Below are 21,194 nucleotides of genomic sequence, written 5' to 3'. Positions count from 1 at the left end.
AGTTTCCTAATTAAAAAAATAATGGCATATGAATTTCCCTTTGTTTTAAAGTCTTCCTTATATGTATTAATGGTATTTTGGTTTTGCCTTCACTTTGTATAGGACATTGGAATTTATCCAAGTGCAAGTCATGAAGAATGGATCCAATTTTGTCTTTATCCACTTGGCCATCAGTTGTTCCAACAGCATTTGTTTATCAAACATTAAATGTCTGTATACCTTTGGAATCTATCTTTAAATTTTATATCCTGTTAAATTAACTATATATCTATTTATGCACCATGTATTAATAAAAGAAAAAGAATTTTTTTAAAAAAAACTAAAGAAAGAAAAGAAAACGAAGTCGCTCAGTTGTGTCCAACTGTTTGCAACCCCATGGACTGTAGCCTACCAGGCTCCTCAGTCCATGGAATTTTCCATGGAGTAGGTTACCATTTTCTTCTCCAGGGGGGTCTTCCTGCCCCAGGGACCAAACCTGAGTCTCCCACATTGCAGGCAGAAGCTTTATGGTCTGAGCCACCAGGTTGGTATTATCTTTAGATTTTTATATCCTGTTCAATTAACTATATACCTATTTATGCACTAATACCATGTTTTAATAGTTTTTTAAAAAACTAGAGTTGATTTACAATGTTGTATTAGTTTCTGATGTACAACAAAGTGATTCATATATATATACACATAAATATATGAATAAGTATATTTTCCCCATTATGGTTTATTATAGCATATTGAATATAGTTCCCTGTGCTATACAGCGGGACCTTTTTGTTTACCTATTTTATACATTGTAGTTTGTATTTGCTTTTCCCAAATTCTTAATTTATCCTCTCCCCACCCCCTTTTGCTTTTGGTTACCCTCAGTTTGTTTTCTCTATCTGTGAGTCTGCATCTTCTCTTTTCTGGCTGTGCTGGGTCTTTGTTGCTGCGTATGGGCTTTCTCTAGTTGCAGAGATTGGGCGCTCCTCTCTAGTCGTGGAGCATGCGATTCTCGTTGCAGTAGCTTCTCATTGCAGAACATGACCAGCTCTAGGCACATTTAGCTCTATTCATGTTGCTGTAAATGGTATTGTTTCATTCAATAAGAGAGTTTTAATAAATGTTTCAGTGTGAAGTAGGGCTAGTTTCCCATTTCTCTTCTTTTTAAGGAGATTTCTGGTTAGTCTTGTATTTATTTTCCAAAATAATATATAATCAACTTGTCTGGCTCCAGAAAAAAAATAATAACCTGAAGATAATTCCCTGGTAGCTCAGCTGGTAAAGAATCCACCTGCGCAGGAGGCCCTGGTTCGATTCCTGGATCGGGAAGTTCCCCTGGAGAAGGGATAGGCTACCCACTACAATATTCTTGGGCTTTCCTGGTGGCTCAGACGGGAAAGAGTCTGCCTGCAATGTAGGAGACCTGGATTCAATCCATGGGTTGGGACGATCCCCTGGAGGAGGGCATGGCAACCCACTCCAGTATTCTTGCCTGGAGAATCCCCATGGACAGAGAGCCTGGTGGGCTATAGTCCATGGGGTCTCAAAGAGTCAGACACCACTAAGCACAGCACAGAAGATAATTTTATTGGGATCACAAATTGTAACTTGTAGAGTATGATCTCTTTCTGATATTGAGTCTTCTGATCAATAATATGGCATGTTTTCTCATTTTTTCAAATCTACTTTTTGTCCTGTAGGAATATTTTATAGTTTTCCTCATGCAGGAGGCCCTGATTCGATTCCTGGGTTGTGAAGTTCCCCTGGAGAAGGGATAGGCTACCCACTCCAATATTCTTGGGCTTCCCTGTTGGGGAATTACACCTCATTACACAATCCTCATTACACAATTCTCATTAAATTTGTGTCTGCATTTTATTTCATTTTGCTTTTGCTGTTGTGAATGGAATCAGGGCTCTCTTCTTCCTTTATTTTTTACAAGTGATTACTATTTCTTCCAAGTGGTTACAAAGCTCTTTATTTCTATATGCTAATTTTATAACATGCTACTTGACAAAATACATTTATTCTTCATAGGAATAAATTTTCCATTTATCATAAGTTTCCTAGAACTATATCACTTGCACATGAACATAAATTTACCTCTTCTTTTTCCATTCTTATGTTTCTTTTTGTTGTTGTTGTTGTTGTTTGCAATGTTTCTTTTTTTTTTAATTTTATTTTATTTTTAAACTTACATAATTGTATTAGTTTTGCCAAATATCAAAATGAATCTAATTGTTTTCTCTTGTGTTAAAATAGTGGACATCCTTGTCTTCTCTATGATTTTTGTGATGAGTTCCAAGACTATTTGTCTGATACCAGCTGTGTGCCCTAAAATTCAATTCAGTTCTGACACCAGCTACCCATAGTTAGTGAAGATTCCACAGGTTAAGGCTTTCAGTCCCACAAGGCTGCCCCCACATCAGGTCCCGGGGGTCCCCAGCCCACCCACACTTCTGCCTGGCTGGATACAAATTTGGGACTTCCCACAACATCTTCAAGTGGAAAATTCATTAGACCCACTCACAGAACTCAGGAAAGTGCTATACTTAGAATTATCATTTTATTACAAAGGATATTAATGAACAGCTAGAGGAAGAGATACTACCCTCCTAGACTATTAAGATGTTCCCAGCTGAGGAAACTCCCTTAGCATGCAGGCCCTGAGTTTTTAAATCGTTAGTTTGGTGACTGAACTCAATCTCCAGTTCCTCTCCACTTCTTGAAGTTCAGCGTGGGGCCGAAAGTTACAATGCTCTAATCAGGTGGTTTGGTTCTTCTGGCCCCAGCCTTCATCCTGAAGCTACCAAACCCCTCTCTGCTGTGAATCATCACCATGAAACCCCTCATTAGCATAAACTCAAGTATCGAGTTCATATATAAAATCACTGCAGATGGTGACTGCAGCCATGAAATTAAAAGACGCTTACTCCTTGGAAGGAAAGTTATGACCAACCTAGATAGCATATTCAAAAGCAGAGACATTACTTTGCCCACAAAGGTCCGTCTAGTCAAGGCTATGGTTTTTCCTGTGGTCATGTATGGATGTGAGAGTTGGACTGTGAAGAAGGCTGAGCACTGAAGAATTGATGCTTTTGAACTGTGGTGTTGGAGAAGACTCTTGAGAGTCCCTTGGACTGCAAGGAGATCCAACCAGTCCATTCTGAAGGAGATCAGCCCTGGGATTTCTTTGGAAGGAATGATGCTAAAGCTGAAACTCCAGTACTTTGGCCACCTCATGCGAAGAGTTGACTCACTGGAAAAGACTCTGATGCTGGGAGAGATTGGGGGCAGGAGGAAAAAGGGACGACAGAGGATGAGATGGCTGGATGGCATGACTGACTCGATGGACATGAGTTTGAGTGAACTCCGGGAGTTGGTGATGGACAGGGAGGTCTGGCGTGCTGCGATTCATGGGGTCGCAAAGAGTCGGACATGACTGAGCGACTGAACTGAACTGATATAAATTCAAGTATTGAGTTTATAAATTCAAGTATCAAGGGGGTTGTTATGAGTAACAAGACACCCCTATCACTCAGGAAATTTCAAGGATTTTTGAAGTTCTGTGCCAGGAATCTGGGGAAAAAAAATTTTTTTTTTTTTTAATTATATCACCAGTAGGAAAGCCTCTAGGGTTTGCCCACTAATTAATTTGGGGCCAAGATATTGTAAAGGAAGTATCCCTCAATTTCTTTTTATTGAGTCTTTAACATGAATGGGCTTTGAATTGTGTTGAAGGCCTTTTCAGTATCTATGGAGATTATTATTTCCTCCTTAGGTATATAAATTTGATACACTATGTTAACAGATTTCCCAGTATTGAATGATCTTTATATTCCTGAAATAAATCCCGTCTAGTTATATGTATTTATTTAATGTGTTATTAATATATGCTTACTAATATTTTACCTTTTTTTATTCATTTACTATCAATGTTGTACTTGTTCCACAAAAAGAAATTGGAAGTGTTTCTTCCTCTTCTATGCTCTAGAATTCTTTAAGTGGCATTCAGTTATCTTATTTATTTCATCAAGATTTTCATATTTATTTGTATAAAATTATACAAATTAATAGGCTCTGTTTTGATGGCCCTGTCTGGCTTGTCATTAGTTTGTATGTTTTATACTTTATTTTAAAAATTAAGTTATTCAATAGTTTGTGTACATTGCTAGTGTTTTCAAATAAGCCTTTTGATTTCTGTATTACTTTTACTCTGTTTTATCAGTTCACTAATTTTTCACTCTTATTAATTCTTTGCTTGTGCTTTGCTTTGGTTTTCTTTGATCTTTTTCTATCTTTGTGACATCAATGTTTCATTTACTTACTTTCATATTCATTGATAGAGATATCCAACATAATGAATTTTCCTCTGATAACTCTTTTTTTGCCATAGACCATTTATTCAGATGTAATGTTTACACTATTAGCAGTAGTATTTTCAAGAGTTCTAAATTTTTAATTTTTCCTTCATTGAAGGAATCATTTAAAAGTATGTGTATTAAAACTTTTTTCCAAGTGGCAGAGACTTTATTATTATCATTAATATCTAGCATTGTAGTCATAGAACACAGCCTGTTATTTGCATTTAAATTTTTTACATTATTTTATTTTATTATTTTTAATTGAGGTATAGTTGATTTACAATATTATGTTAGTTTCAGGTATATAGCATAGTGATTCATAGTATTTTTACATATTATATTCCACTAAAAGAGCTGACTCATTGGAAAAGAACCTGATGCTGGGAAAGATTGAGAGCAGGAGTAGGGGGGCAACAGAGGATGAGATGGTTGTATGACATCATCGACTCAATGGACACAAGTTTGAGCAAACTTCAGGACATAGTGAAGGACAGGGAAGCCTGGCGTGCTGCATCAGTCCATGGGGTTGAAAAGAGTCAGACACGACTGAGCGACTGAACAACAGCAACAAAAAGTTATTACAAGATAATGGCTGTAATTTCCTGATACCTGTCACTTATCTATTTTATACAGAATAGTTTGTATCTTTTAATCTCATACCCTGTCTTGCTGCTCCCTTTTTCCCTCTCCTTAACGGTAACCACTAGTTTGTTTTTTATATCTCTGAGTCTTTTTCTGTTGCTACATACATTCGTTTTATTTTTTAGATTCCACTTATACGGTATTTATCTTTCTCTGTCTGACATTTCATTAAGCACAATATTCTTTAGGGCCATCCATGATGCTGCAACTGGCAGAATTTCATTCTTTTTGTGGCTGAGTAATATTCCATTGTACATATATATCACATCTTCTTTATCCATTTGCTGTTGATGGGCACTTGGGTTGCTTCCATTTCCTGGCTATTGTAAATAGTGCTGCCGTGAGCACTGGGGTGCGTGTATATTTTTGAATTAGCATTTTTTTTTTCCAGATATACACCCAACAGTGGAATTGCTGGATCATATGGTAGCTCTATTTTTAGTTTTTTGAAGATGTGCCATACTGTTCTATAGTGGCTGCACCAATTTACATTCCCACCAGTTGTGCACAAGTATTCTTTTTTTCTCCATATCCTCTCTGATATTTGTTAAGGCAATGGCACCCCACTCCAGTACTCTTGCCTGGAAAATCCCATGGACGGAGGAGCCTGGTAGGCTGCAGTCCATGGGGTCGCTAAGAGTCGGACTCGACTGAGCGACTTCACTTTCACTTTTTACTTTTCTGCATTGGAGAAGGAAATGGCAACCCACTCCAGTGTACTTGCCTGGAGAATCCCAGGGACGGGGGAGCCTGGTGGGCTGCCGTCCATGGGGTCACACAGAGTTGGACATGACTGAAGTGACTTAGCAGCAGCAGCAGACTTTTTGATGACAGGTATGAGGTGATATTTCACTGTTGCTTTGATATGCATTTTTCTAATAATTATCAACATTTGTTGCCAGTTTTCTTTATGTCCTAAGATGTCCATTTTCAGGAACATTCCATGTGTACTTCAAAAGGAGGTATGTTCATTAATATAGGTATTCCGAATTTGACATACATTTGTAAGAGCTACCATACTGATTATGCTGTTTAGGTCAGTGATACTCAAAGTAGCCAGTCTACTATGTCACTAAGCATACAATAGTTCAGCTGATTTTTTTTTTTTCTTTTTTGGTGGCAAGACTTTCCAAGTGAAGGAAGTAGTGCATTGATTTAAATTCTGGAGCAAGCTTCTTATCTCACTGCATCTAGTAACCACAGTTCATGAATTGGCAGCAGTCTGTAACCACATTTTCAGTAGCACTGGATAAGGTTTCCTAAATCCTTATTCATATTTTATCCACTTGCTTTGTCTTGGAATGAACTTAATGTATCAATCTTTTCTCTTGTTAATGTGTTTCTGTTTTTATTTGGTGGAAGCTGACTCTATGTTATTGACTACGTATCTCCATTTTTAAATTAGCCATTAACATTTCTTAAAGTCCTCCTTTTTCTTTTTAAAGTCTTTTGGTCAGAATTCTATCTTGACAGATACCAACATAATGACCCTTGCTGTTTTGTGTTTTACATCTTGCCTGGTATAAATTTATCCATTCTCTTATTTTTAAGCATTCTAATCTCTTTGTTTTAGGTGTGTTTTTAAATAACATAGGATTGGACTTTGCTTCATTTGACAATTCAAAAATCCTTTCATGTAATATGTGAGTAAACCTCATTTATAGTATTGGTAAAAATAAGTTTTTAATTATAAACTATTTTACCATATAGTCATCTCTCTCTTTGTTTTAAAAAATATTTCCTTGACTTGGAGAGGAGACAAGATGGCAGAGTAGAAGGACCTTGAGCTCACCTCCTCCCACAAGAACACCAAAATCAAAACTAACTTCAGAACAACCACTGATAAAAAAAGACTTGAACCTACCAAAGAAAGACATCCCACATCCAGAGACATGAAGAAGCTCAACAAGATGGTAGGAAGGTTGCACTCATCATATAATCAAATCCCATACCCCTTGGGTGGGCGAATCACAAACTGGAGAATAATTATATTAGAGAAGTTCTCCAACAGAAGTGAGAGCTGTGAACCCCATATCAGGCTCCCCAGACTGGGGGTCTGGTATGGGGAGGAGGACCCTCCAGAGCATTTAACTTTGAAGGCCAGTGGGGCTTGAATGCAGGAGCGCCACAGAACTGGGGGAAGCAGAGACTCCACTCTTGCAGGGTGCATGCAAGTTCTCGTGCACATCAGGAGCCCGGGGAAAAGCAGTGACTTCATTGGAGCCTGAGCCAGACCTACATGCTGGTCTCGGGGAGTCTTCTGGGGAGGGAGAAGATGTCTGTTTTTCTCTCTGGAGTCATAAAAGTTGGTGACAGAAATATCAGGAAGTCTTCATCTACTTGAACTCTTGTTGGAGGCAGATATCTTGCTTGGGTTGTTGTTATTCAATTCTCAGCCATGTCTGACTCTTTGTAACCCCATAGATTGAAGCACACCAGGCTTCCCTGTCCTTCACCAACTCTCAGAGTTTGCTCAAACTCATGTCCATTGAGTCAGTGATGGCATCCAACCATTTCAGCTTCTATTGTCCCCTTCTCTTCCTGCCTTCAATCTTTCCCAGCATCAGGGTCTTTTCCAATGAGTCAGTTCTTCACATCTGGTAGCCAAAGTATTGGACCCTCAGCTTCAGCATCAGTCCTACCAATGAATATTCAGGACTTATTTCCTTTAGGATTGACTGGTTTGATCTCCTTGCAGTCCAAGGGACTCTCAAGAGTCTTATTCAGCACCAGAGTTCAAAAGCATCAATTCTTCGGCACTCAGCCTTCTTTATGATCCAACTCTCACATCAGTACATGACTGCTGGAAAAACCACAGCCTTGACTATGTGGAGCTTTGTTGGCAAAGTGATGTCTCTGGTTTTTAATACACTGTCAGGTTTGTCATAGCTTTTTTCCCAAGAAGCAAACATCTTTTAATTTCATGGCTACAGTCACCATCTGCAGTGATTTTGGAGCACAAGAAAATAAAGTCTCTCACTGTTTCCATTTATCCCCCATCTATTTGCCGTGAAGTGATGGGACCAGAGGCCATGATTTTCATTTATTGAATGTTGAGTTTTAACCCAGCTTTTTCACTCTCTTCTTTCACTTTCATCAAGAAGCTCTTTAGTTCCTCTTCACTTTCTGCCATTAGAGTGGTGTTATCTGCATATCTGAGGTCATTGATATTTCTCCTGGCAATCTTGATTCCAGCTTGTAACTCATCCAGCCCGGCATTTTGTGTGAGGTACTCTGCGTATAAATTAAATAAGCAGGATGACAATATACAGGCTTGACATACTTCTTTCTCAATTTTGAATCAGTTCATTGTTCCATGTCTGGTTCTAACTGTTGCTTCTTGACCTGCATACAGGTTTCTCAGGAGGCAGATCAGGTGGTCTGGTATTCCTACCTCTTTAAGAATTTTCCACAGTTTGCTATGATTCGCACAGTCAAAAGCTTTAGCATAGTCAATGAAGCAGAAGTAGTTTTTTTTTTTTCTGGAATTCCCTTGCTTTTTCTATGACCCAGTGAATGTTGGCAATTTAATGTCTGATTCCTCTGCCTTTTCTACATCCAGTTTGTATATCTGGATGCTCTTAGTTCATATACTGTTGAAGCCTAGCTTGAAGGATTTTGAGCATTACCTTGCTACCATGTGAAATAAGCGCGATTGTGTGGTAGCCTGGACATTCTTTGGCATTGCCCTTTTTTGGAATTGGAATGAATTAGCACCAAGACTTGGCCCCGCCAGTCAGGCCCCAGTGCCTTCGGCCAAACAACCAACAGAGTGGGAACACAACCCCACCCATCAGCAGACAGGCTGCCTAAAAACTTCCTGAGCCCACAGCCACCTCTACACACATCCTTTGACATGGCCCTGCCTACTAGAGGCCCAAGACCCGGCTCCATTCACCAGTGGGCAGGCACCAGCCCCTCCCACCAGGAAACCTGCACAAGTCTCTGGACCAGCCTCACCAACCAGGAGGGAGACACCAGAAGCAAGAAAACTATGATCCTTCAGCCTTCAGAACTGAGTCTACAAATGCAGTTCAGAACATACCCTGGGACCAGCTGATCCCTGGCCCTTGCGTGATGAGAGGCGATAAATATGATGTTCCCCACAGAGGGCACTTCTCCAAGGTCAAGAAACATAAATAACCTTCCATATACATAAAATACAAATAGAAATTTAGACAGAATGAGTTGGCAGAGGACTATGTTCCAGATGAAGGAACAAAATAAAACAGAAGAACAACAAAGTGATGTGGAGCTAGGCAATCTACCCAAGAAAGAGTTCAGGGACAATAATTGTAAAAATAATCAGAGAACTCAGGAAAAGAATAGATGCACATGGAGAGAAGTTACAAGAAGTTTTTAACAAAGAGTTAGAAAATATTAAGAACAACCAGAGTTGAAAAATACAATAACTGAAATGAAAAATACACTAGAAAGAATCGAGAGCAGAATAAATGAGGCAGAATGAATAAGTGATCTAGAAGACAGAATGGTGAAAATTACTGCCACAGAACAGAATAAAAAGAAATGAAGACAGTCTAGGAGATCTCAGGACAACATTAAACGCACCAACATTCAAATTATAGGGGTCCCAGAAGGAGAAGAGAGAAATGGCTTGAGACAACATTTGAAGAGATAACAGCTGAAAACTTCCTTAACATGGGAAAGGAAACAGTCACCCAAGTCCAGGAAGTGCAGAGAGTCCCATTAAGGTTTAACCCAAGGAGGAACATGGTGAAACCCATAGTAATCAAATTGACCAGAATTAAAGATAAAGAGAAAATATTAAAAACAACAAGGGAAAAAATAATAAATGACATATAAGGGATTCCCCCATAAAGTTATCAGCTGATTTTCCAGCATAAACTCAGCAGGCCAGAAGGAAGTGGCACAACATATTTAAAGTGATGAAGACAAAAACTTACAACCAAGAATACTCTACCCAACAAGACTCTCATTCAGATTTTGGTGGGTCTAAGGACTGTTTGAATAATTTAAAACTCTTTCCTACAAGCAGAGGATAGGAACAGTATGAATAATATCTTGATAGTACTTGGCAAAGACTTTGATAGGGAAAGAAGCAAATAAACCCCTTTTGATCAATCTGTGCCTCTGAGTGAGTTTCAATTTCCATTCTATTATGTAATATGAAATCAAAGCATGAGGTCTTGTTTATGGGGGAGGGTGTGGTACTCCCAGATTCTGAAATGAGCTCTTCTGTATGAAGCTGTTACTCTCACTTTTTAATCACCTCTTTCATTTTTACACACAATTTTTTTTAACCATATGGTAATGCAGTATTTATTCTGTCCATTAGTAACTACTATTTGATAACATTATAGTATTATTAGAACTTAATATAAAAGAAGTTCAACCTACTTTTTTTTTTACATTTCAACACTGGATATTAATCAGAAAGACAGTATAAATTAGTATGGTTGAAATCTTTATGTCAAAAATTTATAATAAATGTTTGGTATTAGTCCACATACAGTTAAGTTTTTGCTGTAAAGTTATTTGGCTTCAAGAAAGAACATTTGGTTTACTTCACTAACAGGAATATCTCTTAGTGCTGGGATGGCCTCTTCTTGGTCTTTCTGGTGCTGTTGATTTTTGGCATAGTCATCTGTGATATTATGAATGGAGTGGAGTAGAGAGGTACTCATCGTGTTTATTCCAAATAAGAGGACATAACCGATGACTACGGTAATGAGGAGATACACAGGCAGAGCAACAGCCCAATACTTTTGAGGCCAATAAGTTAAGCCTAAGGAGTTTAGCCAAGATTCAGGAATAAAAGCCCACACAAGATACAGTATGAAGCCAAATTGGGAGCTTAAGAAAAGAACAAAGCCATAAATTGCTCTTTCTGGCAATGGCAATGGTGAATTTTCCACCATTTTCCCTGTGGCTTTAGATATTCTTGGGTCCTCCAAGCGCCAACTCCTACACACAATTTTGAGTGATAGCAATGGTCCCTACCTTGTTTCTATCTTTATGGGAGTATACTTAATGTTAAACCATTTAATATGATGTTTGCTCTTCAGTTAAGGTCAGTTCAGTCACTCAGTCATGTCCTACTCTTTGCGACCCCGTGAACTGGGGGTTCAAAAGCATGATACTTTTGAACTGTGGTGTTGTAGAAGACTCTTGAGAGTCCCTTGGACTTCAAGGAGATCCACCAGTCCATCCTAAAGGAGATCAGTCCTGGGTGTTCATTGGAAGGACTGATGTTGAGGCTGAAACTCCAATGCTTTGGCCACCTGATGTGAAGAGCTGACATTCGAAAAGACCCTGCTGCTGGGAAAGATTGAAGGCAGGAGGAGAAGGGGACAACGGAGGATGAGATGGTTGGATGGCATCACTGACACAATGGACATGGGTTTGGGTGGACTCCGGAAGTTGGTGATGGACGGGGAGGTCTGGCGTGCTGTGGTTCATGGGGTTGCAAAGAGTTGGACACAACTAAGCAAATGAACTGAACTGAACTTAGTTTCTCAGAAAAAGAGAATAAAAGACTCTTCATCATAGTTAGGAAATAGCCTTTGTCTCTTGTTTTACTTAGTGTTTTTTCCAGAAGCTCTTCTTGACTTTTCTTAGCCGTTGTATAATTGCACAGTTTTCAACTTGATTTTCATCCATGTGATTAATTAGGTTGAGGTTTCCTAATTTTGAACTATCTGTAAGGGGCCAAGGTAACTTTTATTTTTAGGTTTATTCTTAGGTGGTTAATAGTTTTTGCTGCCATTGTGAATAGAATCTTATTTTCTATTACATTTTCTAATTGGTTATGGCTGGTATATAGGAAAGCTATTGATTTTTGTTTTTACGTTGATTTTGTATGTGGTCACCTTGCTGAATTTTCTTATTAATTCTAATAGTTTGTCAATTGATTTTCTTGAGTTTTTCTATGTAAGCGATAGTGTCATTTGCAAATAATCACAATTTGCCTCTTCTTTTCTAATGTTTATACCTCTTACTGCTTTCCTTTTCTTTTTGAATTAGAGAAAGTAAATGATACCATTTGAATAGTAGTGGTGATAAAAGTCATTCTTGTCTTGTTTCTGACTTCAATTGGAATGTGTGTCTATTACTTCACCATTAAGTATGGCATTTGCTGTAAGTTTTTATCATTGTTTTATTAAAAACAAACAATGCATCAAATTAAAGCTGTTCTTTTTCTACATGCTAGGAAATTTTTTCTTTTATATCATTAGTGGATGTTGAATTTAAGACAGTCATTTAAATTTTTTTATTTATTAATATAATAAGTTAAATTGATATATAACCTAATGCTGAGCCATCTTAGTAATGCTGGGATAAATCCTCTTTGGGCTTGATGAATTACTCTTTCAATACACTGCTGGATTTAACTTGTTAAGATTTAATTTAAGATTTTTGCTTCATTGCTCATATGTGGGATCATGTACATATATTTTTTCTCTTGCCCTTACCTGGCTTTGGCTTCAGGATATGCCAGTCAGTAAAATGTGTTGTGTGGCTTTCCATCTTTTTCTTTCTTTTCTTCTCTTTTCTAGCTTCCTTTCTTTCTTTAATGACAACTTGTTTTTTATACTTAAAGGCTGCTGAGAAACAATTACTAGTCCTATTGTTCGATGCACAATACTGGATGCTTGGGGCTGGTGCTCTGGGAGGACCCAGAGGGATGGAATGGGGAGGGAGGAGGGAGGAGGGTTCAGGATGGGGAACACATGTATACCTGTGGTGGATTCATTTTGATATTTGGCAAAACTAATACAGTTATGTAAAGTTTAAAAATAAAATAAAATTAAAAAAAAAAAAGAAAATCTAACATCTTAATTGAAAACTATGGTAACTATATGTACTCATTAACTACTATCGAAGTTTTCTAAAACAACTTGAAAACATCATGTGCGTGTTTAATTTCAGTACAATGGTTTCAAGACCAAGTATACATGTTACATGCATTAAGGCTAGATTATAAATGATTGTCATCACCATCATCATTATCAATATCACCTTCACATTTTCTTTTAACTTGTTTGATGACTCATTCTCACTTCCACTGCATAATCATAAGGGATTTGATTTAGGTCATACCTGAATGGTCTAGTGGTTTTCCCTACTTTCTTCAATTTAAGTCTGAATTTGGCAATAAGGAGTTCATGATCTGAGCCACAGTCAGCTCCCAGTCTTGTTTTTTCTGACTATATAGAGCTTCTCCATCTTTGGCTGCAAAGAATATAATCAATCTGATTTCGGTGTTGACCATCTGGTGATGTCCATGTATAGAGTCTTCTCTTGTGTTGTTGGAAGAGGGTGTTTGTTATGACCAGTGCATTTTCTTGGCAAAACTCTATTAGTCTTTGCCCTGCTTCATTCCGTATTCCAAGGCCAAATTTGCCTGTTACTCCAGGTGTTTCTTGACTTCCTACTTTTGCATTCCAGTCCCCTATAATGAAATGGACATCTTTTTTGGGTGTTAGTTCTAAAAGGTCTTGTAGGTCTTCATAGAACCGTTCCACTTCAGCTTCTTCAGCGTTACTGGTTGGGGCATAGACTTGGATTACTGTGATATTGAATGGTTTGCCTTGGAAACGAACAGAGATCATTCTGTCGTTTTTGAGATTGCATCCAAGTACTGCATTTCGGACTTTTTTGTTGACCATGATGGCTACTCCATTTCTTCTGACGGATTCCTGCCCGCAGTAGTAGACATAATGGTCATCTGAGTTAAATTCACCCGTTCCAGTCCATTTTAGTTTGCTGATTCCTAGAATGTCAACATTCACTCTTGCCATCTCTTGTTTGACCACTTCCAATTTGCCTTGATTCATGGACCTGACATTCCAGGTTCCTATGCAATATTGCTGTTTACAGCATCGGACCTTGCTTCTATCACCAGTCACATCCACAGCTAGGTATTCTTTTTGCTTTGGCTCCATCCCTTCATTCTTTCTGGAGTTATTTCTCCACTGATCTCCAGTAGCATATTGGGCACCTACTGACCTGGGGAGTTCCTCTTTCAGTATCCTATCATTTTGCCTTTTCATACTGTTCATCGGGTTCTCAAGGCAAGAATACTGAAGTGGTTTGCCATTCCCTTCTCCAGTGGACCACATTCTGTCAGATCTCTCCACCATGACCCGCCCATCTTGGGTTGCCCCAGGGGCATGGCTTAGTTTCATTGAGTTAGACAAGGCTGTGGTCCTAGTGTGATTAGATTGACTAGTTTTCTGTGAGTATGGTTTCAGTGTGTTTGCCCTCTGATGCCCTCTTGCAACACCTACCGTCTTACTTGGCTATGTCAAGGCTATGGTTTTTCCTGTGGTCATGTATGGATGTGAGAGTTGGACTGTGAAGAAGGCTGAGCACCGAAGAATTGATGCTTTTGAACTGTGGTGTTGAAGAAGACTCTTGAGAGTCCCTTGGACTGAAAGGAGATCTAACCAGTCCATTCTCAAGGAGATCAGCCCTGGGATTTCTTCGGAGGGAATGATGCTAAAGCTGAAACTCCAGTACTTTGGCCACCTCATGTGAAGAGTTGACTCATTGGAAAAGACTCTGATGCTGGGAGGGATTGGGGACAAGAGGAGAAGGGGACGACAGAGGATGAGATGGCTGGATGGCATCACTGACTCAATGGACATGAGTGTGGGTGAACTGTTGGAGTTGGTGATGGACAGGGAGGCCTGGCGTGCTGCGATTTCTGGGGTCGCAAAGAGTCGGACACGAATGAGCGACTGATCTGATCTGATCTGATGACTCATTGGAAGTCCTTTATGATGGTGTCATGTTAGTGGTAATAATAGTGGTTTTGGACCCTATTAATGATGGATTAATCCAAATATGGTGAACTGCTGCTGTTGCAAGAACTGATGCTTTTACAGCTGGGGACTGTGAAGCAGGAATCTGTACTGTACACCTTGGCTCTGTGAGGGACATTGGAGTCCCTACCTTAGTTGAGGGCTTCCCTGGTGGTTCAGCTGGTAAATAATTAATCTTAGTTGAAACAGACATGATTTGTGGGATTGGGTGACTGGAGTGGGAGTACTTGGTATGCCAACAACTGAGCCAACATTTACCTGTGTAACTGTTACTCTACCTGCAGAGTATATGTCTTTATTTGGTAAAGATTAAAGTCTATAGGTTGGAACAGCCAAGCAATATCTATCGAGTGGCAATTTGCTGCTGCTGCTAAGTCATGTCAGTCGTGTCCAACTCTGTGTGACCCCATAGATGGCAGCCCACCAGGCTCCTCTGTCCCTAGGATTCTCCAGGCAAGAATACTGGAATGGGTTGCCATTTCCTTCTCCAGTGCATGAAAGTGAAAAGTGAAAGTGAAGTCTCTCAGTTGTGTCCAACTCTTTGCAACCCCATGGATGTAGCCTACCAGGCTCCTCCGTCCATGGGATTTTCCAGGCAAGAATACTGGAGTGAGTTGCTATTGCCTTCTCCAAGTGGCAATCTAGGGCCTGAATATGGCTTGATTGATTGCAAAAGAGTTTGATTTCTTTCTTCAAAGTCTAATAAAAAAATCTCTTGGGGAAAGAAGTAAAAGATTGGTTAGCACAGCACTGGATTGACAATTGCACATCATGAGCATCAACAGTAACTCTCTTAGAAATTTTTGCATCATCTAAAATTGTGGTCACAAATTGAAAGGCAAACTCCAACATCTGATTTACAACTCTTACCTCATATTCTGTAATCTCCATGTCCTTCAGGATTTGTGCCATCATCTCTGCATCTTTCAGCATGCTCTTGGGAGAAGGCATCTTGCCAAACTCCATATAATATCCAGCAATACGACTTTTCAAGTTAAATCACTCACATGAATGTATTTCAGTGGTTTTGATGCAAGTCCTTTGCCTAGTGCCTGGTTTACCTTGCCTAACCTACCCTCCATCTCTGCCCTGTCATGCACCCTGACCAGTGAGCAGGATGTTCAGCCTTTTCTTATTCTCTTAAATAGATTCTATAATGTGAAAATTATGTATCCTTCAAATGTGTTTCTCTCTTTATTAGGCTCTGATATCATGCTACTTTCCTGCCTTGAGGAAATTTCATCTTATATGCTCTAAAGTCAACTTATTTATTTATAAATGAGGAATAATCTTTCCCCTGAAGGTCAACTAGAACTCACCTATTTAAAATTCTCAGCCTGTTACCTTTTAACTTTGTCATTCAATGACAATATTTTCAGTTTTTCTATGGTTATTTCCCCATTTGGTTTTCTAATTCTTTTTGGAACAATTTTGGCTACTTTTTTAAAAACTGGAAAACATAACTCAGAACTATGAGCTTTAACTGGTAAAGAAATTGGTATCATAACAAGCATGAATTTGGTATTTATTTTGGGGCAGTGAAAATCCAGGTAATCTTAAAGGTAGCCCTTGACCTGCTGCAACTGATTATCACTTGCAATCAATTATCACTTGAATGAACGATGAAGGCAAAGTGTTGGTGAACTAAGTGGCCTCTGCCACAGAACAGTATGGAGGGAATAAGGGATTTGTGAACACAGTAAAGAGGAATTTCTTTCTCAACAGTGTGAAAAAAAAAAAAAAAAGAAGACAAGAATGTGAAACTCAATACCCTAAAATTTTGATTCAAGACAAGTCCCAAACCATTGACTTTCTATGTCTATCATAAAAATAATTTATCTCTTGCAGTCATGGGGCTGATAGTAACTGAAAATCAAATCCAAAGTGTGATATTGAGGATTACTGTAGTATAATACCAATTAAATTCACAGCCTTGCCAGTCTGTTATGTGAATGTCAGAGTGTTGACCAGAAAAGAAAGCAGTCAGATAACTCAGAGCATCTAAAATCCTACCCGCCTTGAGTCTCCCCGGCCAGTAGAAGAGGCTTCTCTTCCCCTACTGAGGCTAATGGGTGACTTCTGACAATCCTTGTCAGTAGGAGGAAATAGTAACACAGTTCTATGAAAGCCTTCTGTTGACCCCTTCTGGTAAATCAAGGTAAATTCCATGAAAATACACGTGAGTGATGTTTCTACACAGCCAGTGTTCTAGACGGTATCACAATGTCCTTTCCTAAGTACCAGTTGCTTCACCTTATACCCTTCTACCATATGAAAGTGACAGAATGCTATATTTTACTGATTCACATTTAAAAAAATAAAATGTTGTTGAGGCAAAATTCATATAACATAAAATTAATTATTTTAAAATGAACAATTCAGTGGCATTTAGTTCATTCACATACCTTTGAATGTGATTCCATACCTTTGAAATGGAATTTATGTTATAATCAATGATATGCTATAGTTTAATTGATAATGTTTCATAAAATTCTTCATAGTGGAATATAAATAAAGGTGCACCTTTCAGTTGATGGTGTCTTAGAGTAGTTGAATTTGGGTACTTGGTGGTTTTCTTGGATTTTTGAGGAAGCACACTTTATATTTGGATGTCTTGCCAGCCACTCATCTACTGAGTTGACCCGAAGGACCATTAGCTTTGAGAGGAATCCAGAGCAAAGGAAACTGTCCAACTGGTCTAGCCTGTAATGTAAGTAGATGGGCCTCTTGGTCTCCATGACCCACCAGATTCCAATCATGTTGCAATCACCTTGCTGATGGAGACTATAGCAAGCCCAGGAGCAGCAATGCAGAAGTGAAGAAAACCATACTCTGTTTGATAAGTAACTGATCTCCTTTGAGAAACAGCTTTATCTTACTACCAGGCCCTGATAGAGACTGCATGCTTGTCCCTGGGACAACCAGGTGACCTTCCTTCCATAACCTGGAAACTAGTTGATCCATTCTCAAGTCTGTAGTGTTCAAAAGCATTCGTCATCAGATGGAAAGAATACAAATGAGACCAGACCTAAGTGTCTTCTCCTTTGCCACCCATCCCTCAATAAACACTTATGTCTTAACAGGCAGAGGTTGTTTGAATGGATAAAGAAAAGCAAAACCCAAATACCTGCTGTATATAAGAGATGCACTCTAAAATATGAAATAAAATGGAAGGAAAAAGTATATACCATGCAAACAGTAAGCTTGTGAAGGCTGGAGAGACTATATGAGTTAAAGTATATTTCAAGACAAAGACTAGAGATAAAGATAGATACTTCAGGACCACCCTGGTGGTCTAGTGGTTAAGAATCCACCTTCCAAAGCAGGTTTGATTCCTGGTCAGAGAATTAAGATCCCACATGCCAGGGGGCAACTAGAGAAATCTCACATGCTGCAAGGAAAGATCACACACGCCACAACTAAGACCTGACCAAAATAAATACATAAAATAAATATTTAAAAAGATAGATATTTCATAATGGCAAAGCGATTGATTCACCAGGAAGCTATAAGAATTATAAATTTGTGACAACAGAGATTATAACCTAATGACAGAGTTTCAAAATACGTGGAACAAAAATTGACAGAACTAAAAGAAGAAATACACAATTCCATGATCATAGTTGGAGATGAAAAGAAACCCTCAGCCATAGACTAATAGACATAAAAATATCAAGAAAGATATAGATTATGTGAACAATATCATCAACTATCCTGCCCTAATGGAAATTTATAAAACTGCATACCACAACTGCAGGATATATATTCTTTTCAAACATTGTACACATTGTACACATCAATGGACCATATGCTAAGCCATAGAACAAGTCTCAATAAATTTGAAAGCTTTGATATCATACAGAATATGTTCTCTGACCACAATGGAATTAAATTAGATATCAATAATCATACGCTACCTAGAAAACTCCCAAATATTTGGAAATTAAGCAACATAGTTCTAAACAATCCATGGATCAAAGAAGTAATCACAAGGGAAGTTAGGATGATAATGAAAACATAAAATGAATAGCAGGATGCAGGATAAACTTTATAGCTCTAAGTACTTGTGATTGAAAATAAGAAAGGTCTATATACCCCTTGGGCTTTCTTATATGGGCTTCCCTGGTGGCTTAGATGGTAAAGTATCTGCCCGCAATGCGGGAGACCTGGGATCGATCCCAGGGCTGGAAAGATCCCCTGGAGAAGGAGATGGCAACCCACTCCAGTACTCTTGCCTGGAAAATCCCATGGATGGAGGAGCCTGGTAGGCTACAGTCCACGGGGTCGCAGAGAGTCGGACATGACTGAGCGACTTCACTTCACTTCACATACCCCTTACGTTTTATCATGGAATGCTGGCTGGCATCCCCAATGTTATGGTCCAATGGATCAAATAATTCTCAGTTCTCACTGGGTGGTTTCATGGCCTCTCACAGACAAGTGTTTAGTTTCTACAACAGTCATTGTAAGCCAAAAACTCCTTCTCAAGTAGTGGCCAGTTTGTGGGTGGGATCAGAGCCTTGCTTCAGAATCCTGGGTGCCCATGCTGTGATTCCCCAATTGGAATTGCCTGAAGGTATTAAGTAAGATTTCTGTCACAAAATATGTCCAGAACATTGGGTCTGTTGGATAATCAGGCCCAACTAGTAACACACCTTGCACTGCAGCCTAGGCCTATCTTTTGGAGCCAGGTTCCTCTCTAAACCTATAGGTTACTGATAAATGAGTCAGAGCAGCACGCTCAAATATAGTACACACGGCCTCCAAACCCAAGAGGGCCACCAAGCTTTCTAACTCTTTGAGGTGAGTGGTACAAGATGTGGCCTCTTGTTTCTTACTTTAATTTTTGTTTATTTATTTAGCGTAGACAAGCAAAAGAATTGTCTCACCAGGAAGTCTGTAAAAGACTCCAGATTTTGGGAGGACTGGCTCACCAAATAAAAAAATACATGTGTTTAAAAGAAAAAAAGAAAAAGAAAGATGTCTTAGCTTGAGCTGCTATAACAGAAATAACTATAGATGGAGTGACTTAAAAGATATGTATTTCTTAGAGTTCTGGCAACTGAGGAGACTGTTCTGCCAAAAAATTTAAAAAGCTCAATAACATAAAATAGACCACAGGAGTCTGCTCAGGAAAGCTGATAACTGATGACACAATTGGTAGGGGAAGGGGAAGGGAGATGCCTGCAAAATCTAGAATTTCAAAAAAGCTGAAATGGTACAGAGAGATACCGCCCACAAATCCTGGAATCCATGGTAGGTGAGTGTGAAAACAGAAATCTTTTCCTTTGTGGAGAACGTTGGAAGCTTCTTCAATCTACTGCAAATTCTGGAGACTTCTGGGGGTGGGGACAGGGGCAGGGCTCCCGAGAATATCCCAGGAGCCTTCATCCTGGGAGGAGGGAGCCACCCCGCACTTTGCCTGCTCAACCCCCCTCTCCCCACCTCTCTGCCCCCTGCTTCCACACACACAGTGTCCTGGGACTGCTCCGTGTTGGGGCCACACGTGCCCTCCAGCCATCCCAGAGAGGTTTCCATCTTCTTTTTGCCCCTAGGACTGGAGGGGGACCACACAGGACTTGCCGAGACCCCTGTCCTCCGGCTCCTTTCCCTGGACTTTGTCAATCCTGCTCCCCACTGGCTTTTGCCCAGGGGCACAGGATGCTTTAGAGAGGTAGTCATCTTGATCAGGCCTCACAGGCAGCTCCAGTTCTCATCTACTTGGTCCTTTATATTGAGGTACAATGTTCACACGATGAAGTGCACAGTTCTTAATGTACCAGCTGAAGGCAGTAATCACATTTTCCTTCTGGACAGCTGGAGCCTTTAAGGCACAGGGCCTGGCATTTAATGGCCTAACTAAATGACTTCCCTGGTGGCTCAGAAGGTAAAGAATCTGCCTGCAATGTGGGAGACTCGAGTTCAATCCCTGGGCCAGAAAGATCCCCTGGAAAAGGGAATGGATACCCAGTTCAGTATTCTTGCCTGGAGAATTCCATGGACAGAGGAGCCTGGCAGGCTATACAGTTCCTGGGGTCGCAAAGAGTTGGACATGACTGAGTGACTAACACGTTCACTTTCACTTTACAGTTAAATACTAAACAATTATTTGTTGAATAAACTAATGAACAAAATCAAGTCAATGTACATTTCCACCAACAGTATGTAGAAATATGGCGCCTATTTCAACCACACCCTTGTCAAAAATAGGTATCACAATTATGTTCAAGTTTTAGCTATTTGATAGTCATAAAATGATTTCTCATGATAGCTCTCAGTTCTTCAACTCTTTGAATCCCAGTAAGGTGGAACGCTTATCTGTATGGTTATTGGCTGTTGCACTTGTGTGAATTTCCTAATCATGTTCTTTGCCCATTTCAAAACGTGGGAAATTTGTCCT

The 21,194-nt window shown here is 39.3% G+C and overlaps 1 protein-coding gene and 1 pseudogene across 1 annotated transcript; both read right to left on the bottom strand.

Moving 5' to 3' along the window:
* Nucleotides 1-10,480: 10,480 nt before the first annotated feature.
* Nucleotides 10,481-10,885, bottom strand: LOC102389196 (phosphatidylinositol N-acetylglucosaminyltransferase subunit P-like). Its single transcript, XM_044944057.1, has one exon. The coding sequence runs from the start codon at nt 10,883-10,885 to the stop codon at nt 10,499-10,501; it is 387 nt and encodes a 128-aa protein (XP_044799992.1). The 3' UTR covers nt 10,481-10,498.
* Nucleotides 10,886-13,023: 2,138 nt separating this feature from the next.
* LOC102416635 lies at nt 13,024-15,973 on the bottom strand (annotated as a pseudogene).
* Nucleotides 15,974-21,194: the final 5,221 nt, after the last annotated feature.

Source organism: Bubalus bubalis, chromosome 6 (assembly GCF_019923935.1).
Source record: "Bubalus bubalis isolate 160015118507 breed Murrah chromosome 6, NDDB_SH_1, whole genome shotgun sequence".
Lineage (NCBI taxonomy): Eukaryota > Metazoa > Chordata > Mammalia > Artiodactyla > Bovidae > Bubalus > Bubalus bubalis.
The sequence above is the reverse complement of the archived record's forward strand: the minus strand, read 5'-3'. Positions and strand labels throughout refer to the sequence as shown.

Excerpts from the sequence above, each read along its gene's own strand:
- LOC102389196 (XM_044944057.1), bottom strand. The coding sequence starts at position 10,885 with ATGGTGGAAAATTCACCATTGCCATTGCCAGAAAGAGCAATTTATGGC.